General features: G+C 45.7%; 1 protein-coding gene across 2 annotated transcripts in view; it reads right to left on the bottom strand.

Annotated features, from left to right (window-relative positions):
- Positions 1-7,244: 7,244 nt before the first annotated feature.
- RCAN2 (regulator of calcineurin 2) overlaps positions 7,245-21,437 on the bottom strand; it is a 263,983-nt gene continuing 249,790 nt past the window's right edge. For both annotated transcript variants that reach the window (XM_012756433.3, XM_012756439.3), the window contains one exon: positions 7,245-9,801. In XM_012756433.3, coding sequence (XP_012611887.1) covers positions 9,641-9,801 — 161 coding nt within the window. In that variant the 3' untranslated portion in view covers positions 7,245-9,640. The remainder of the gene's footprint in view (positions 9,802-21,437) is intronic.

Below are 21,437 nucleotides of genomic sequence, written 5' to 3'. Positions count from 1 at the left end.
GGAAAGCAATGGAGCGATGTCTTCAAAATCCTGAAGGAATTCCCAACGAGCCAAACTATCATTCAAGTGTGAAGGTGCAATAAAGATATTTTCGGACATGAGAAGTCTTGTAAAATTGGCCTTCCACGCTGTGCTCACCAGGGAAGATGCTGGAAAACATGCTATGTCGAACCTAGGGAGTACACTCTTTTTCTCATCCATATATGTTCAGTGCAGGTCAGGGGTGATTAAGGAGGCTCTGATGGGCCCCCAAACTCCATTAGGAGTCCTCGCCAGGTAAGGCAAGCCTTGGGAATTTGGCCTTGGGGCAAATTCTGCAAATGCAGCCAGCCATAGTGATGGAGGGGCTCCATTGGCCTGGCTCTTCCAAATGCACCTCTTTAATTTCCTGCCCACTTCGTTTTATATTCCTTGACTCTGAGCTTGAACTGTCTCTTAGAGTCAACTGGAAAGAATGGCTCCCACGTCCGCTGTAGCCCTCACTTGTGTGTTTCCTGTCGTGCCTGTTTCAGGTCTGGTTTCTCTTGTTAGACTGCCTTCTACATTCCAGAAGTGACTCAGATTTTCTGGACAACTGTTGCTATACCCTCTATTGGGTTCCAGAGCTATCACGTATATTTCCTTTGATGATGCTCCCGTAATTTCCCAGAGATTTCTAAAGATTGGATGGGCAATAAACACATGGCATCACCTGCCATTGGAAACACAAAGATTCATTCATAAGTAGCAGACTTTTCCCTCCCCTACATTGGCACATACTGAGTTGCCGATCAGCTAAGGCCTCTAGACCTTTATTATATTATTGCTTTGCCACGTTGATCTCTTCCTCCCTTTACATGTGCATTTTTTTAAGCCGTTAAATGTAGGACTTTACATTTGTGCCTACTACACTTTCTTTAGTTTTCAACTGGTCACTCTTTCGGTGGAAAGTGAACACACCCCACTTAAGCTGGTTTAAGGACGAGGGAAATCTGTTGGTGCAGGCATCCGAAAAGTCCAGAGGATTTTAGCTTCAGCCCCAGTTTGGTTCAGGTGCTCAAATAATATTAAATTCTCCTCCCATCCCTCTCATTTTCTTTCAACCTTCCAGCTCTTCTTGTCTCTCGATTGGCTTCATTCTCAGAGCAAGACTGGTTCTCAGAAAACGCGGTGCGCTCCTGGGATCATTGCCCTTCTGGAAAGCACATTGCAGCGCATTCAGAAGCACTTTTACTGGAGTTTGTGGAGATGTCCAAGGGCAGAGCTTTATCTGAGTCCAGAGCGTCGCAGCAACACCTGGGGGTTCTCGTCAAAGCAACAAGGCCAGCGCAGTAGGTGGGGAGGGACTGTGGGTTGGAACAGAGGTAGCAGCTCAGCCGTGGTAGTAATTACCGAGGAAGGGAAATTGCCATGTTTCCCCGAAAATAAGACCTACCTATAAAATAAGCCCTGGCAGGATTTCTAAGCATTTGCACAATACAAGCCCTACCCTGAAAATAAGACCTAGTGATGGGCGTGGCTACGCAGCCTATCTGCACAACCCATGCATTTTGTCTCAGAGAGCGGGAAAGAAGACGAGCAGCCCTTCTCATCTGCCCCATGAGAGCTCTATTGCTCCACATGAGAGATTGGGGCCAATGGTTCTAAAAGAAATAGAGTTGCAAGAAATTCAGGATGGAATTCGGGGTTTGGAGAGTTATGATGATGTTGCAGAAGAAGACGACTTAACTATATTTGAATAAATGTAGATTGTTGTACCATACTTAAAAAAAAAATAACACATCCCCTGAAAATAAGCCCTAGGGTGTCTTCTTGAGGAGAAATAAATATTAAGACCTTGTCTTATTTTTGGGGAAACATGGTATGTAGTGAGCACTTTTTTGGATGGGTGCTATTTACATAGAAGCAGTTAAAGCATGTGCTTTGCAATCGTAGCTCTGCCAGGGGAATTGGGCCCTTGATGGTAAGTGCCTCCTAAACTTTAAAGTGCTAGGAGTTACGGGGGGGGGGAGGGTCTTGTTAAAAGGCAGGTTCTGCTTCAGTAGGTCACGGGTGGGATCTGAGGCTCTGCCTCTCTGCCCAGCTCCTTGGGGATGCCAACGCTGCTGCTGGCAGTGCACAGAACATGCCTGGAGTATCAAGGACTTAACTGTCCTGGGCTTTAGTTGCCTCACTTGTAAAATGGGGACATCAGCACTTTCCTCATAATATCACTGGAGAGTCAAATTAATACGAGTGTAAAGAACTTAGCAGAGCGCCTGCCACAGAGATAAGCACTCAGTACGTGACGACTATTATTTATGAGGGATAGGAACAGTGAACACGTCGTCATGGAGACAGGGGACCAATGCCAAGTGCTTCACGCAGGGTCTGGTCCACAAGGAGCATTGGCTGGGACGTCCTCTGTACCTGGCACTTGACGCGCTTTCTCCTCTAATCTTCGTAACTGGGTAAGATCAATACTACCATCCTTCCTGTTTCCTAGATGTGCAAACCAAGACTTAAATTAAGACACTTGCCCAAGACCACCCGTTTGCAGAGCCAGGGTTTAAATCCCAGTCATATGGCATCAAAACTTGTGAATTTAGCTGTCGTTAAACTGCCTTCCAATAATAATTGCTACTGTTATTATCTTATTAAGTCCTCATGACAAAGGTCAATTTTTAAACCTATTTTACAGGAGAGGAAACTGAGTTGCAAGGACATCAGCAGCTTGTCTAGAGTCACATACGCAATCTCTATCCCTTTCTCATATACCAGGTTGACAGGGAGGTGAGGTCACCTTTTGAGGTGGGCTGAAGGTGGTGCACAGGCCAGAATTTGGGTCCTACCCTCCCTGCTACAGACCTCTCTGTGTTTTTCATGAAGACTCCTGACAACGGCTGTACAGGCAACCTTCGTTCACCTCATGCCATGGGGACGATTGGGAGAAGTCATCACTGTGGAATTTTGTGCCAGGTTACCTGCACTTCCACTCTACCTATGCCTACCTGAATGCAGCAGGACAACACAAAGAAAGCAGGAAGAACTTTGCTGTATTACTTTTAGAAAGCTACTAACCCCTAGTATAACTGATCCATATTAGGAATGCAAAGGCAATGATCGATGGAAAAGAGTCGTGCAATTCCAGGGAGCGCTAAGTGATGGGGGAAAGCTATCGAGGATTTGAGTGTTAGGTTAGTCTCTCCAGGATGCAGGCTCTGAGACTAGGTGTACATGCAGGAAGTTTGCTGGGGAGCCTTTAAGGTCCGCACCTGTGGGGGATAAAGGAAGTAGGTTTAAGGAGGGAAGAGTTAAACACTTCAGGACTGCGCTCACCGGCCGTGAAACCTTGCCCACAGCCGGCACTCATAGTCCGCACGACAGTCTGTGCTGTGCATTGACCACGAATCCGTTTTGCTCTTGTGTGATGAGGAAAGCTTAAAAGCACTGAAAGCTTGTTTTACTTCACAGGCAGCTTTACTTGTAAATGTCAATCAGAATAGGTAACATAGACATATATATATTTTCACGATGTTATTTTTAAATGTTCACAATTTTATTTTGATAAATGAAAGATTAGAAAAGTCATATCACGGCTGTCGGCTAGAGTCGCTGTGCGCGTCCATCTGTGGCTGTCGACTGTCATCGACCCTGGTCCCAAAGTGGTTAAATAGAGATGCAGAGGCCTCAGCCTATATCCTAAAGGGATAGCTCTGGAGGGGCCTGAGAGAGGGCCTTCCCGCTGTCACATTGACTAGTCCCTGGACACAGGTCCCCAGGGAGGAGTAAGAGTATCTTGGGTGGGAGGATCTTTCCAGCTGAGTGCAATGCCCGCTCACTCAGCAGCGAGTTGTGACCCACAGCGCCCCCCGGTGTATGGGGCCTGCAGCCACCACAGCACACCACATGCATTAGCAGGGTGTTGAACTTGGCAATACAGTAGGGACAACTATAAATCTTGCTTCAAGAATAAAATACCCCACGGGCAAATCCAAAGACTCCTCGGGGAACAATAATGATTTTACTAATGATTTCGACTGGTTGAGGAAGCCCCACAGTCCTGCCCAACTCTAAAGGGTTTTAAACTCGATTGAGAATGGAAAATAATGCAAAAGAGCCAAGGAGGTATTGTGTATGAAAATTTTTTAGCACAAAGCGTTTCCTCCATTTCAGTCTATTTTGGGTTTCCTATTTCCAACCTACACTGAATGCGCTTGCGCACACGCACGCGCACACTCATGCACACACACACACACACACGCACGCACACACACAACTAACCTTGGATTTGGCTTCCTTTTGGAGATATAAAAAGCTCCTGAGTCAACTCCAGTAACATTTCCCCAGACTATCTTTGAAAGGTGCAGATGAATGAGTTTGACAGAAAACTTTTTTGCCTGAAATTTTCCCTTTCTCGGATTGCATAAATTTAAGGGGAAAGCCTGCCAAGTGTTCAATGACACTCTGCATGGCAGCTTTTGGCAGGGACACTCTGTACCCGCAGCTAAATGAATGTTTTCCCGAATCACTGACTTATCATTCTTTATCACCTGCTCTGTCCCTCCTTTCCTGCACCAAGGCCTTCTAAATGACTTGGGGAAGGGAATGGGGGGGGGGGGGAGCCAAACAACTTTTCAGAACCGTGATAAGACACTGCGTACTGACGCTGGGTACTGAGAATTCATGCGCTACGTCACATTGCAGTGAGGATCGCCGGGCTATCCAAAGCTACCTTCAGGCCTAACATCCAGAGTGGCTAGACATTTTCAGATGTGGCTTTGTGTTGGGAAATTTCTTCTATTTGTGTCGGAATTCACGAGATGAATCGGGTCATATAATTCCCTCACTGAAGATTCTTCTTGTCGTACTTAATAGGAACTCCAAGTCCCCTGGCCTGGCCTGCCAGGCTCTCCAGAGCCCGGGACCTGCCTGCCTTCCTGATGTCACCTGGGGCTGTGCTCGTTCTCCTTTGCCTTGCTTTCCACACTCATGACAGCCTTGAACAAGCTTCCTCCAGCATGACAAGGTCTTTCCAAACCCACTGCCTTCATGCCTGCTGCTTGGAACACTCTCCCCTCAGCATTTCTCTGGCCAGTTCCTTCTCCAGTTTGGCTTAAATGTCGTCTCTTCAGAGACACCCTCCCTGCCTAGGACCCCCATTTACTTTTATTCTCTGTTCTCATAGTGTGCTCTTGCTTTTCTTCACTGGACCCACCTATTGGAATTTGTGATTATTATTGGCATATTTGTTTGTTTCTTGTCTCTTTCGCACGTGGAACGTGGCAGGGACCACAGCTACCTTGTTCACCACTGGAAACCCAGTGTCAGGCACACAGTTGATTTGTACTGGAATGAATAGTGCCTCACTCAGTGCTTAAGTCCTGTGCTATTTATTTAAAAAAAAGTAAAGATTTTAAATTAAGGCATTGCATATATGGAAATAGCTCACGGACATGAGATAGAGGATGCATGTCTTTAGAATGAGAACATTTCAAACCCTCGTCACAACTAGTGGCTCCTTCTTCCCCGTTCTCATAGAGGTTTCCTTTTGGTTGCACAGAATTTAACTGAATTGTATATATGTATGTATCCATGGAGATCCAGATCGAGATGTAGAATGTGTGTAGCATCTCAGAAGGTCCCACGTGTCCCCTCTCATTCAATACCCTCCCAAAGGTAGCCGCTATTATAATTTTTATCAGTATAGGCCAGTTTTGGCCAGGCGCGGTGGGGCACGCCTGTAATCCTAGCGCTCTGGGAGGCTGAGGTGGCTGGATCGTTTGAGCTCAGCAGTTCGAGACCAGCCTGAGCAAGAGCGAGACCTCCCTTCTCTACTAAAAATAGAAAGAAATTACTTGGATAGCTAAAAACATATAGAAAAAATTAGCCGGGCATTGGTGTCGTACGCCTGTAGTCCCAGCTACTCAGGAGGCTAAGGCAGAGGGATTGCTTGAGGCCAGGAGTTTGAGGTTGCTGTAAGCTAGGCTGACACCAAAGCACTCTAGCCTGGGCAACAGACTCTGTCTCAAAAAAAAAAAAAAATATATATATATATATATATGCCAGTTTTGACCATTTCTTAGCTTCATAAATGAAGTTATACATCATGTACTATGTATTCTTTCATGTCTAGGTTGTTTTTGCTCAAAAGTATGATTTGGAGATCCATTTATGTTTGTATATACACCAGTAATTTTTTATTGCTTGGTAATATTCCTTTGTGTGAGGATACCGCAATTATTTACCCATTCCACAGTTGAGGGACGCTTGGATTGTTTCCAGTCAATAGCTATGATGAGCAACTCTGCTGGGGACACTATGGTACAAGCATTTTGATGGACGTGAGCACCCCCATCTGCTGGGTGCGTGCACTGGAGTGAGTCGCTCCCACATAGGGTTATCTGTGCCTTTAGCAGACACCATCAGTGTTCCCAAGTGGCAGTAAAACGTCACACTCCCTTCTGCAGAGTAGGAGAATCCCCCTTCCTTCATAGCCTTACCAGAACTTAATATTTCTCCATACTTAATTTTAGCCATTCTGGTAGATAATGTAACTCTTTGAGATTTTAATTTGCCTTTGCTAGACAAGAAATAAATTTGAGCTTCTTTTTAATGTTTGTGGGTCATTTGGGCATTGCGAATATGTCTGTGTATGTGCGAATTGCCTGTACATGTCAAGAGCCTGTTAAAGTAATTTGACCATTTAATGATCAAATGGATTGTCTTTTTTTTTATTGATTTGTTGTTCTTTTTACATTTTGAATACGAGTTAAGAACTACACGTATCTCAAATATCTCCTCCCAGTCTGAAGCTTCCATTTTCATTCTCCTTATGTGTCATTGGATGAACCAAATCTCTTAAATAAAATCGAATATGTTAATCTTTTAGATTATGACGGCGCTTTTTGTGTTCTGAATAGTAAATTTTTGCCAATTCAGGTCTTGTATAGTGTTTTAAAGAATAGAGTGGGGAGATGTTAAGGTTATTGCATTTGACGTGGCTTTTAGGACCAAAATGGTCGAGATGCATCAATAAAACAGGAAGTTCTCCCATTGCCCGGATCAGAGGCCAACCCATCCCTCTGGGCCATGCCCAGATTCCTCTTCCTTCAAGAAACAACTGCCAACCAGCATCCCCCACTGCTGCAGGAAGAACCCAAATGGATGGGCTAATCCCGTAACTTCTCAGAAAGACTCTAGGAGGAATTGCACTCCTCCATAGCTACTCCTTCCAGAACAGTCAACTCAGGTAGACAACACAGAAACCACACCACATGCACAAAGAGTCATTCACCAGATATATTTGAAGTCTAAGCTCTTTGAGCTATACACGTGCACAAATGATTCAGTTGGTGGAAATCTTCCCCTTCCCCTTCATTTTTAAACTTTTCAAACTTAAAATAGTGCTCGAGAGGTTTGCATAACGTGCGTCACGGACATGCTGAGGCGGTTCTGACTTTCACGGTGCTGGGAGGTTCCGGCCAAACCCTTCCAGGAGTCTTTCCATTTCTCCCCACTCTCCTGGGAACAGCCCCCGTCCCTCCCCTCCCCAGATCAAACCTAGCGAAAGAGTCACTTGATCTGAGACAGGTGACCACTGACACGTGGCAATAACTTTTACTAAGGCTAACCAGGTAGCTCACACTCTTTCTTTCACTGTTTTTCTTTTATGGCTACACAGAACGGTCATTTCAACTTTTACCAAATGTCTGATGCGTTTGAGACATTTACAGATCACCTCCAAACATTTTCTCTTTAGGTGGCCTCAGAGCCTGCATTTCTGAAAATTCATGGTATTTTAAAAAGTCAAATGACTTGCAGATGACCAAGAGGAGACTCAGCCCCAGGTGGCCAACTGCGGCAGCCTCTGCTCATCTAAACAGCTGAGTGTGATACTTCTTCCACTAGAGGGCATCATTTCTCAACTACTAGGTCTGCAGTCTCACTTGGCAAGGACAAAACGGAAAAACCTCCACGGCAAAGGAAAAGTCAAAGCATTTGCTTATTATACACTCCTCAGATTTTTGAAAGGAGTCTTCATTTTTCTTATGGAAACTCAGGATTTGACAAGCAATGCTCTCCTCAGTTTCCCCTGTACTGTGTCCAGTACTATATTGCTATATTCACAGTAGAACGGACTTTAATTTCTGAGTGATCAGTCTATGTCTTGAAGTTTCTGATATGAAACTAACATACACCTTAGTCAAAAACCACAACGCTCCTTCCATCGGTTGGCTGTGTTATTGTTCTCACGTGTTTTTCTGAGGCTTGGGTAATGAAAGTACTTCCCCACTCCTTCGTGATGTGTATTTGCATCTAAAGTAATTCATTAATGTACAGGAGTAGATTAGGCCTGGCACATACAGCAGAAGGTAATGGTTCTATAGGTGTATCTTCTGTAATGCACTTTGGGCTAGAGAAATAGAAAAATCACATGTAATGAAAACAACGCCTTTGAGCATACGGGCACTGCATGAGTAGGATTGTCGTACGTTTGTCTACCATCCTTCCCCAATTTCATATGCTCAGCTGCTGCTACATTCTGGAGATTTCACTTCATCCCAATCGTCTACCACGGACACTTGCCTCTCTATTGAAAAACAAGTGGTCTCGATAGCAAAGATGTTGGCTAATCACTGATGTATTGGCATGAGACGTTTTGTGCCCTTTCAAAATTCAGCATTATCCATAATAGAGTGTAATATTATCAGATTATCTGCATTAGTATATGAATGCATTCATAAGCAATGCACATAGTATGTTTTTTAAGCAGCTAATGGTTGAACAATCACTAAATAAAAAAAAAATCCAGATTTTAAAAGCACAGCTGAAACATTTGTACAAATATACAAAGAGAGAAAAACAATCATTCTGACACCATGAAACTTTTGTAATAAATAGGTTTGTCTGAAATCGGTCTCTATCACCCTGGACAAGCCTCCCCAATGAGGCTGGGAAAGTTCTACGTGGGTGTGGTGTTCAAAATCGATCGAGGAATACCTTTGGGGCCAATCTCAGTTTTGCCTCCAGAAATTTTAACAGAGCTATGAAGTTATCGACTCAAAAGAGTGACTATACCCAGATTTGCTGAGCTGGACGATGCTGACAGTTTTTCTAATCTAGATAGGACATGGCTGGATGCTGACAATCTGTGAGTTACAGGATATCCTCAAATCATGAAAATAAATGCTGGTGATCATGCATGTCCTGGGAATGTCGGGATGCAAGGACTGAGTGAGACCAGACAGGGATATCTCATGCAGTCAAAGTCAAGTTTACATATGGTCCTATTTAAGTGGCCAGGAGTAAACAACGCACACACGTCAGGACTGGGATTGCAACAGCTCACAAACAACACAGGTGCTATTTGTTACTGATGTCTCTGGCTTGGATCAACATGAGAGAACAAAGATACAGGCTGTGCTGTTGTTTAATAAGAAAATACTACTTTTTCCTAGAACCTTCTAAATAATGGATTATACTTAATGGGTATGATATGATCGGGAGACATATCACCTTTTCCTAGCCCTTTTGTCCGAGAGGCTTGATTACAAGGAAGGAATCTCAAACAACCAAACACCCAGGGATTTAAAGGCAATTTTTTTTTTCGACAAACAACGGGGGGAAAAAAGCATGACAAAGAGGAGACGGCTATTATTGTCGAGGCAGAGCGGGAAGCTCAGTTGGACACGGAGGGTGGCAGGCCGGGACGCCGGGTTTGGATGATTTTTGGCTTTGGGGAAGTCTTTGGGTCTTCTTCTTCCTCTATGTCACTGTCACACACGTGCACGACGACACTTGGGGTGGACTCAGTCCCTGCGTGGAGCTCATACTTCTCTCCTGAAAAGCAAGAAAAATGGGGGTGAGAAAGTGAAACCACCCTTTATGCAAATCAACAAAGGGGTACAAGGTGAGAACTGGGGCAAGGGCTCCAAAACTCTGTGAAGGAACAGGCCTAGCTAAAAATAATGATCATAATTAGTCACTGTCCATAATTGCTACTCTGAAATCCCATAGCTGGTAGTCATAAAGATTCTTAGCTCTCTCCATAGATAAGATCATCCTTTCGAAGCCTAGGAGGAGTTTCTGAGATTTCCTCCAGGTCTGTGTTACGGTGGATTAGTTGACCCACCTGGACTAGTGACCCATACCAAGAAACTGACTTAACTGGAATTGTGATCCCAAGAACTGAAGCAACACAAGAAGATTTCTGGCCGGGCGCGGTGGCTCACCCCTGTAATCCTAGAACTCTGGGAGGCAGAGGCGGGCTGATTGCTCAAGGTCAGGAGTTCAAAATCAGCCTGAGCAAGAGCGAGACCCTGTCTCTACTAAACATAGAAAGAAATTAATTGGCCAACTAAAAATATATATATAGAAAAAAAATTAGCCGGGCATGGTGGCACATGCCTGTAGTCCCAGCTACTCAGGAGGTTGAGGCAGAAGGATTGCTTGAGCCCAGGAGTCTGAGGTTGCTGTGAGCTAGGCTGATGCCCTGGTACTCTAGCCTGGGCAACAGAGTGAGACTCTGTCTTAAAAAAAAAGATTTCTATGCCCCTATAATTTTGTCCCAAACCTAGCCAATTAGCAAACTTAATTATCTAATTCTTGGCCCACCAAACTATCCTTAAAAATGCTGTCTCCCCAATTTTCAGAGAGGCAGATTTGAGAAATTCCTCCCGTCTCCCCGCTTAGTGCTATGTGGAACTAAACTCTTTCTCTGCTGTAAACTCTGCTGTCTCAGCGGATTGGCTTCCTCTTGAGCAGTGGGCAAAGAACCTGGTTGACGGTAACAAAAGAAGGAAAGGATTTCAAAACAGATCCTGTGGCAAGGTCTGCTTAGGAAGTGAGAAGAGCGTTTTACGGTGTCTCAGGAAACCTGGGATCTTCTCCAGGGATGACATGAGGTGTTAGAAAATGGAATGAGATCAATCTGTCATTATCCAGCTCTGTTACCTGTCGGCTGTGCAACCCTGAACAAGCCACTTGCCCTCTCTTAGCCTCTGCATCCTCGACTGTAAATTTCCAAATGGCAAGACCTCCACTCCGTAGGATTGTGGTGAGGACTAAATGGGCCTGGTGGTTAGTCATGTTAGTTTCTCTTCTATTTCCCAACCTTGCTGCTAACTTCTGAGTAACCTTGAGCCAATCCCTTCGTTTCTTCCTATGTTGAATAAGGTAGTCTCTAAGTTCCCCTCCAGCTGAACACTTTGTACGGCCAGAGCTGCTGCAGGATGGCATCAGGCGAGATCATTTCTTGTCCAGGATTTGGAGCGTTTACTCAGTAACTGGGTTAGATGACCATGAAGACCCTTTCCAGTCCCAAGAGTCTATAACTCTTGACTGGCTCATTTTACAGCCAAATTGCTGTTTGCCAATTGGCTTTCTGTCTGTCTGTTTCATTTCAGTAGGTGTTTGCTGAGTAGCTCATTGAGTCACGACCATTGCTAGTCATACAGGCTGCAACGCATAATAAAAAATATTTGTGCCTTTCATGACAGCACAGTCCAGGGGAGGCACGTGGAAACAGAAAGTATCACAGCATAGCATGGTGAGCACCAGACTGGCAATATATGTTAAGAGCTATGGTACTGAACAATAAGGAGCATGTAACTTGAAAGGCTTCTAAGTGGAGGTGGCAGCTGACCTGGGTCTGAAAGACAAGTAGAAGACCTCTAGGTGGTGGGGCAAGAAGAGGGGTATTCTCAATCTGCATGCTTGTAGTTTCTCGGCTTAACCGCCAACATTCTCATCTTAATCTTCTCCTGACATCTTACCCTACACAAATCAACAGAAACATATTCTAAAAACAGTATCTCCTAGACATCCTCCTGGTAAGTGGCTCCAGGTCTCACAAGATCAAGTACAAATTTCTCAGACCAGCACAGAAGATCTGCAGAATCTCTCGCCAATCTTTTCCAATATTCCCTCCATTGATTCCCTCTTTGTGCTTTGGTCAAACTGGCCCACCTGTCGGCCCTTAATCATGATAGCTACGTTCTTATACTCACCGAACTAGCTGCTTTTACTTGGCATAGTCCACCTCTCCCTGAGAGTTCCCTAAGTCCTGCCCTTCTTCTAAGATCAAGGACAGACACGACCCAGTCCAGGAATCTCACCTGCTACTCTTGGTCTTTAGTGGAAAGTACCTTTCCTGGTTGGCTAGTCCAAGTACTGCCAGCTCCAGCGACAGGGCCCTCATTACGTGCCACTGTGAAGTCTTGGTAAGCATCAACAGTGCAAACAGCAAACTCTTGCAAGGTACAATTTCAAATTCTAGGTGGTGACCTAGAATTAGGGAATGAGGAGTACTAATAATGCAATAAATATTAAAGCTTTTCTAAACAATGCTGGGAAGGATGGAAATGTTCAGAGTCGGCCAGTGTTACGGGTAAACTGTGTCCTCACTAAAGTCACTGAAGTCCTAACCTCTAATACTTGTGAATGTGACCTTATTTGGAAACAGGGTCTTTGCAGATGATCGAGTTAAGATGAGGTCATTAGGGTGGGCCCTACGTCAGTAAGACTAGTCAGCACGACTATTCCCTTATGAAAAAGGGAATTTTGGACACAGACACACACAGGGAGGGAAGGCCACATGAAAGACTGGGGTTATGCTGCCATGAGCCAAGGAGCCACGAGAACAGACCCTTCCCCAGGGTCTTCCAAGGGAGCATGACCCCGTGTAAACCTTGATCTTGGACTTCTAACCTCCAGAACTGAGAGCAATTTTTTGTTGTAAAATCCACTAAGTTTGTGATGCTTTGTTATGGCAGCCCTAGCAACTGAATACAGCCATACCCTGCTAAAAATGTTCCCTTTTGGTTAAGAGTCAGAGAAGTCTTCACTGGACACCTCTGCCCCCGACATCTTGGTTATTTCACCCAGAAATATTTCACAAACATGGCCCCAGAATTTCCCTGGACATTCGTAATAGCAGAGAGGGATAGAACCAGCTTGAGCCACCAAAACATGGCTGATGAAGGCTCTGTAATTCAAAGTCTAGATTTGGTGAAATTGTTGGTAGAGAGAATTGCACCAACAAGCATTACAGTTCCAACGCAGCACCGTGATGTGGCCCAGTTCCATGCAGGCCAGCACAGAGACTGAGCAGGGGCATGGAACAGAGCTGGGGAAGGACACTGTGCCTGCTGACCACTCATGCCACGGTCTGTCTCCGCCGTGGGGAGCAGGAATCCATAGCTGGCACTAACCTGACTGTGTCGTAATCCGCTCGGAAGTCACTGCGCTACATATACGTGGTGTTGTGGTGTACACGTCGACGCTATGTAAAGTGGGTTCTGTTCTCCCTACAGTATTTTGTCGTTTTCATCAAAGTCCCAAGGTAAAAAGATAATCTGCAGATTATCGCGAAGGAGAGGAACCTACGTGAAACCGGCTTTATCTGAGACTTGCATGAAGGCTCTGGGCCAGGGTGGGCAGGCCCGGTTGGTGGCACCTCGGTGAGCGGTGGTTCCCACATATCCTGCATTTTGCTGAGGTGCTTGTTAAGAGTAGGGCTCACGTGTGGGGAGGCAGCCCTGCGACTCTGACTGAGTAGGATCTACACTCGCACCCAGCACCTGGGTGCTTCTGGGTGTGTCTGCGTCCAGGTGGCCTCAGCTACACGGCTGCGTGGGACAGCAGTGCCCCTGAGGGCACCGACACACACAATGTGCCCCCTCCCCTCCTCCACCCTGCATCATATATACATTTCCACCGGAAAACGGTAATAATGCAGGTAGGGGCAGTGGGGGAGGGAAGCTGAGGATGCAGGAAGGGAGGGAGGTGGGGAATCCCACAGGAGCCCCCGGGGCGCCCGGCCACAGCGGCCATTGGGTCACTCATTCGCCTGTGGCGTTGTCATCCTCACTAACGTGAGAACCTCGGCCACTCACAGTTCCACAGTGAGCAGCGACCGAGTTCACTGCACCCAGCGTTCCTAAAATGTTGTCTTTCCTTAAGGAACTGTTTACAATTCTGAATAAAAGACACCCTCCCATGAGAGGCAGAGAGAGAAGTGACTGCCGAGTAATCACATGGAGTGTTGATATGTTTTGTTTTTTTTTTTTTTTTTGAGACAGAGTTTCACTCTGTTGCCCGGGCTAGAGTGAGTGCCATGGCGTCAGCCTAGCTCACAGCAACCTCAAACTCCTGGGCTCAAGAGATCCTCCTGCCTCAGCCTCCCCAGTAGCTGGGACTACAGGCATGCGTCACCGTGCCCGGCTAATTTTTTTTTTTTTTTTTGTATGTATCTTTAGTTGGTCAATTAATTTCTTTCTATTTATAGTAGAGACGGGGTCTTGCTCTTGCTCAGGCTGGTTTCGAACTCCTGACCTAGAGCTATCCGCCCTCCTCGGCCTCCCAGAGTGCCAGGTTTACAGGCCTGAGCCACTGCGCCTGGCCAAGTGTTGATAGTTTTGGGCATAAGATTTCTTTCAAGTTCTCCCGTTTGGAGCGGACGCCCCTTTTGAAGAAACTCTAGTAGCCCCTGTCATCCCCACTGGTTGCTCTGCTGACTGTGCGTGCAGGGGTGAAGGGGGGGTGGCATCGATCTTCCTCAGATGAGGAGACAGAAAGGAATCTGCCACAGCGCAGTGCATGGCACCTGGGGCCGAGGTGCAGGCAGGGACTCAGGCCAGGGGGCTGCCCGACACCTGTCCCTTCCCTCATGTTAGCAAGAAGCCAGCCTCTAAAAGACATTGCAGTAAAATACACACAACAAAGCTGGCCTTTTCATTAAACCTTGTGTTTGCCTGGCTTGGGTAAAGAACATTCCCTTAGAGACGCCTCTTGCTGTGCTGTGTTTGCCACTTCGAAAGCGGTTGCTTTCCTCTCAGAACAGGTGCGCGGGGGCTCGCCCGGGTTGGAGGGGCGAGCGCAGGGCACCTTCTGCGTGTACCGCGCCAAGCAACTTCCGCGTCGAGTTAATGAAGTCAGATTCCTGGTAGTAGAGACAGCTTGTTGCTGTGATCCCATTAACTCTGACATTTCACTGTTCTATTTTTGGGAACTTTCTTACTATCGAAATCCAGCAAAGCTTAACAGCTGCTGAGAGCCTACAGAAATAAAAAGAAATGGCTTTGGTCTTTCTGGATTGGATTTTTTCTTTTTTTGGCCTCTTTTTTTTTTTTCCCTTTGGGCCTCAGCTAATTCCTCCACCACAAGGGCTGACGTCAATGCGGTCACCGCGTGCACAGGCACCAGCGAGGCTTGGTTGGGGACAAGGAGCCCGTTGGGCCTTATCCACAAGGGTGGGGGCAGGCCCTGCATGGTGCGGTGACAACAGACCAATCGGAGCATTTTTTTTTTTAAAGGACAAACAGAGGGTTGGTCTATCACATGCTCACTCCTCTACTGGTATTCAAAGCGTCCTTCCCCCCGTGCACAGAAAGGAGGCCAGGACCGAAAGCCTCCAAAAAAATGCATGGAACAGAGTTTTCCACTTACTTCCATGAAACAAATCCCCAGCCAAGCAAAGGCAAAATCCTCTAGCCCATGATGAAAAGTTAAATTTTCATTCAGGCCTTTGGAACCGACCAAGGCTTGGCCCCGGTTCAAAACAGACGCCAAAATTCTGTCTCCTCTTTTACCAGGGCAGTGGAGGCAGGTTGGTGACAATGTCCCAGTTGGAGGAGGCAGTGAAGGTGTCCATGAGCTGCCTCCCATTCTCCAGAGGGAGCAGGTAGAGTCCCTGTGCTGACCAGGTGCTGGGGGATGTGGGACAACAGCAGAGAACTGCACTGGTGGCTGCCAGTCCAAGTGCCACTGAAACTCTCCGTCATGCCATCTGTGGCTTATGGGCTGTGATTTGGCCTCCTCTTAAATTTTCTATTCACAGAGTAATCTGTGTGATTATTCACAGTGTGTAAAAACCAGCACAATTCCTACGTGTTAAGGGTTGGGAGATGTCACAGAGCTGTACGTGCATGTATTAAAAGCAGTGTTTGGCCAGGCGCGGTGGCTCACGCCTGTAATCCTAGCACTCTGGGAGGCTGAGGCGGGCGGATTGCTCGAGGTCAGGAGTTCGAAACCAGCCTGAGCAAGAATGAGACCCCGTCTCTACTATAAATAAAAAGAAATTAATTGGCCAACTAATACATATATAGAAAAAATTAGCCGGGCATGGTGGCGCATGCCTGTAGTCCCAGCTACTTGGGAGGCTGAGGCAGGAGGATTGCTTGAGCCCAGGAGTTTGAGGTTGCTGTGAGCTAGGCTGATGCCACGGCACTCACTCTAGCCTGGGCAACAAAGTGAGACTCTGTCTCAAAAAAAAAAAAAAAAAAAAAGCAGTGTTTGAGACTGATGGTTCTGATTCCCAATAAGAAACATTTTTGTGATGGAGGGGAAGGGGAAATCTTCTTAAAAGTTAACTGCCCCCTGGGACAAGTCCCTGCATGTGTTCTGCCAAGGAACAGAGAGAATCCCTACACTGGAGGCTTCCAAAGTACAGCAGAGTCTAAGAGGCACAAGGCCAGTCTTTGCCGTGTTCCTCGGCACCTAACTGCTGTTCTCAGAACATTCTTTCTCTAGATCAACACGAGCTCCCGATTCCTGCCTGTGCCGGGAGCTGCGTGCCCAGGCCTGACCTCCCGCTCGCATCCCGACTCACTGACATCTCTGTTTAAGTCACCTACTCTTTTCCAAACTCACGTACCTAAAGTAGAAGTATTTATGTCCCCTGTCAATCTGTGCTCCTTTCCCAGCTTTCACAGTTCTTAGAGCTGCCATCCTTCTCCCAGCCTTCTAGATGCAAATCCTTAGGAGTCAGTCATCCTTGAATTTCCTGTCTCTGTCATCGTTTATAGCTATTCAGTCACCCAGCGCTACTGAGCACTGTTTTGACACCTTTCAAAAGCGGTGTGCTCCCTCCCCACGCCTCTTATAATAACCCTGCCCACCGCGGGGAACCAATCTTCCCTGCCAGAGTAAGCTTCCTAAAACAACATTTGGAGACTTCATCTCATCACATCCTGGCAATGTGACTCTGAGAAAGTTACCTAACATTTCTGAGCCTCAGTTTTCCTCATCAATAAAACGGAAACAACACCCACATCACCGGGATACTAAAGAAATACGTGTCAAATACTTTACAAAGCCTTCCCAAAATGTATGACATGATTATTTAGGGTGATATTATTTTGCACACTGTTGTCCCCAAATAATTTCTGGTTTCCAGTATGATGAACTGATCTGGTTATATCCCATAATAAAGAATCAAGCAGCTGAAGAGTTGCAAAGAGCTTTTGCTCAGTGCAGTTACTGTTGCAAAGAGCAGTAAGAGGTGAATGAAAACATGCTGGTCCCAAACGTCTCAAGTCCCAAATGAACAGCCACGGATCACGTAATCTAATTCTCAAAATGGACCTGCCCTGTCCCTCCCAACCCGCGCTTCCCCTTCTCTGTCTCTTCATTGGCAATTTTCTCTCTTTCCCCCTCTCTCCTTCCTGCCCATTTCCATACCTCTAGTCCCATAAGATAGAAAATCTTAAGTTGCTGTTTTTATGGGATCTCTGATTTTCTTTTTCTGAAATAGTCTGAACTACTTGTTTATAAGGCTTAGTTATATCACCTTTTGTATTATTCACTAGTTATTTCGTCTAGTGACGTTTTTTATATTCCCAACCACTGAAGTCAGGATTTAAACTGCTTTTGTGACTGTTGCAGCTACAGCACATGTAAGCACTCAATGAATCCATGATTGATTTATGAGGGTGTCAAGCATGCATTAATCACATACTTGTGTGATAGCAAGTAAGTATTCGAATACATGTGTATTTTGTTCCTATAGTTCAACGTGTGTATGTTTTAGCCTCTCTTTTTTTTTCTTTGAGACAGAGTCTTACTTTGTTGCCCAGGCTAGAGTACCATGGTGTCAGCCTGGCTCACAGCAACTTCAAACTCCCGGGCCCAAAGGATCCTTCTGCCTCAGCCTCCCAAGTAGCTTGGACTACTGGTGGCACTACCATGCCTGGCTAATTTTTTCTGTTTTTTTTTTTTTTTTTTCCTTTTAGTAGAGACAGGGTCTCTCTCTCTCTCTCTCTTGCTTAGGCTGGTCTTGAACTCCTGACCTCAAGCGATCCTCCCGCCTCACCCTCCCAGAGTGCCAGGATTACAGGTGTGAGCCACCACACCTGGCCCAGTTTAGCTTAGCTTTTCAACTAAGCTGAAAATGACTTACAGGCAGGTATCACCCTCTTATCGGTACTCCATCAATGTTAGCACATGGTAGGTATCATAGAAACTTGCCATGTTCCTTAAACAAAGTAACAGCTGTTTACTGAGCACTTACTAAATGCTCACCACAGCTCTAAGTCTTTAAATACTTCACAGGAAATAGGTAGTTATTATAACAACTGCTCTATAGTGTGGGTTTCATAATGTCAGGTTATACAGGAGGAAATTGAGATCACACAGATAGTAGATGGCAGAGCCAAGATTCAAACTCAAGCTTGCTTGACTTCAAAGAACATGCTCGTAATCATTCCCCAGCCTTGACTCTCATTCTTCCCCCTGTTTTCATAGTCTGCAAGAGACACGGCTAGAAGGAATCCTCGCTTTATATTTTAATACATTTTGCTGGCAACTCATATTTTTAGTGAGTATTTTTCCTCTAGCTAAAGATAGATTATTTCTTCTGAACCTTGTATCTCATTTTATTTTGGCCAATGGCTAGTTATTGTACACTTAGTCTCTTTGACAATGAATCTTCTCGATAGTCAACATTCAATAAAATATGAGAAGAAAAGGACTATAAATCATAGACTGAGTTCATCTGCATCTCTGTGGAAGCTTCAGACTCTGGAAGAAAATCCCCCATATTTCTCTTGCCCTTTAACTTTATTATCTCTCATAGTAAAGGTGAAACCAGGTTGTGTTTTCCTAGGATGGTGATGCTATCTCCCACCCCATGTGAGAAGTCTGACATTCCTCCATTGAGGACTGTTGTCTCCCTTCAAACCCAGGCTGGCCCTAATGATTGCCTTGACAAATACAGCTCAGGCTGAGTATCCCTAATCCGAAAACATCCAAAATCCAAAAGTACTTCTTCTGGTCTCTAGCACTTTGGATAAGGGAGACTCAACCTTCATGGCAGAAGTAGCCAGTGTGACTTCTGAGTTAGGTCACAAAAATGCCACACTCTTGCCTACTCTTGGAACCCCACCTCCGAGTTGTAAGGAAGCCCAGGCAGCCCACGAAGAGGCCCACATAGCCAGGGACCACGGCCCTGACCCAGAGTCTGTCTGAGCACGCAGCCAACAGCAAACATCACCTTGTTGGCCGCACGAGTGAACCGTCTTCAGGGAGGATTTGCTAGTCCTCAGCTCAACATTGCGTGGGGCAGAGATGAGCCTTGCCCAGGTAGCAGATTGGTGAGCAAAATAAACGATTGTTGTTTTAAGCCCTACATTTTGGGGGTATAATGTAGCAATTGATAAGCAGATCATGGGTCCTACAGAATCTCTTTTTGTCCAAAAGCAAGCTAAGCCACTACAATGGAGTTGAAGTTAAGTGCCTTTTGGTGTTTGTTCCTCTTATCCCCTGTTCCAGGCTGTGTTAGAGTAGATGTCTCAGCAGTCCCAGTGGTTCCATTAGCCTGTCACCAGGACTTCCCGCTCTGGCCCCTCTGCTTCTCCGTTCCACGTAATGCGTAACTTTGAGAAACAGAACTGAGAATGCTTGGCTCACCCTCTCCCAGCTTTCTCGCTGGCCCTTCCCTGCCTGCAGAGAGCCTGTGCTCCACTCTGCCCTGTGGAGCAGCTGATAATCTCCACCCTGCGACAGGGTGAGCGTGTCTGTGTGGCTCTGGCTTTCAGCACTAGGAAGCCCTGGTCGTGGCTCCACTAAAAGCTGCATTCTCAACCTTAGCCTTTAATCAAAAACAAAGCTGGCATTTAAAAATTCCCATCTGTCTTCTTATGTAGAAGACAGAATGATTCCAAACCAAATAGATCAAACGCTAGTGTCAGTTTTTAATCTATACTGAATTTTTAAAATGGATGATGGCTTATTCAATAAGAACTAAGAACATGTCCAACAGGACTCGAATACAGAACCAGGCTGGCTTATGTGCTAAGTGCTAAACTTTACTTTGGATTAAGAGCCCATTATATTTGAGAAGAATAAAGATTCCAATATTAAAAATCATTTCAGAAAAATATAGAGACTCAGTCCTGTTTAAAAGGCATTGCAGTCCTCCACCCCCGATGTTTTCATTGTAAAGGTAATTACTTTTGAAGAGGAAGTAGGGAGCATTGGCCTTGATCTGTGGAATAATTCAAATGGCATCTTTGCGTGTGCTAGTTTCACTGAACACACCTGCTTCTTGGGGTGCCCGAAAATGGAGACCGAGGGCAGAGTTCAGAATAATCTGAAATATGCTTGGAAGGTGTTCACATTTAGATTTCCTTTCAAGTGTTAGGTTTAGGACCTGATCCAATTCAGCAAAGAGGGGAAGGCCCACCAGGCCACCAAGCCCCAGGTTACTCCTCCCTTGCCAACTGCAGAGACAGAGGCGTCTGCCATGACCCAGCCAGGCTGACATGCCAGAGCCGGAGAAAGGGTAATGGGTGACTTGCACTCCCTTCTCTCTGTCCCAGGCATTGGTCAATATTTGAGCATTTAACCCTATCTCAATCCTAGTGAGGCTAAGTAGAAAGAAAGAATTGTAGAGAAAAACATCAGGAGGTTTCTCAAAGCTGGACCACCCATCCTCCTCATCCGGATGTGCTATTGAATGGTATCTGCTAGAAATCTTGTTTTCCTCTAATTTTCCAATGGGATGAAAATAAATTGTGTGCATGCATGCATGTATGTGTATATGTGTGTGTGTGTTTGTCCGGGAAAGGGGAAGAGAGTGAGCAAAACTGAGAGGCAGGTGCCACCTCTCTGTCCCTATATGTCTCCCCTCTCTTCTGCTCTTTTCTTGGCCTCCACACTGGCACCTCTGACCCCTTGCTAGGCACTCCCTGTCTCTATGTCTCCGACATTCTTTGTCTCCTTTGAGAAAGTATAATTACTGTGGCGCTCACACCAGAGTGCTACACCCAGTAGTGTCTGAAAATAGATTTCTTTTTTTTTTATCATATAAGGTGTGAGTTAGGGGTGGATACTGGAATTTACTAGGTGAGGCCCAAGGATGCTAAGTGTACTGCAATGTGTAGGACAGTCAACTCCAAAATATCACAGCTTTCACACTGAGAAACTGAAACGACCCTTTATAAATCAACAAAGGGATGGAAGGTGAGAACCGTGGTAAGGGCCTAAAATGCTGGGAAGGCACAGGTCGAGCTGAAAATAAAGACAATAATCAACCATTGTTCCCCTGTTTGCTTCTCTATAATTGCTACTCTGGAGTCACACAGCTGGTGGTCATGAAGATTCTTAACTTGCTCCATAGATAACATCACCTTTTCAAAACCTAAAGCTAGTTTCTGAGATATCTACCAGGCCTGTATTCCAATGGACTGGCTGACCCA

The sequence above is a fragment of the Microcebus murinus genome, chromosome 5 (assembly GCF_040939455.1).
Source record: "Microcebus murinus isolate Inina chromosome 5, M.murinus_Inina_mat1.0, whole genome shotgun sequence".
Taxonomy (NCBI): domain Eukaryota; kingdom Metazoa; phylum Chordata; class Mammalia; order Primates; family Cheirogaleidae; genus Microcebus; species Microcebus murinus.
The sequence above is the reverse complement of the archived record's forward strand: the minus strand, read 5'-3'. Positions and strand labels throughout refer to the sequence as shown.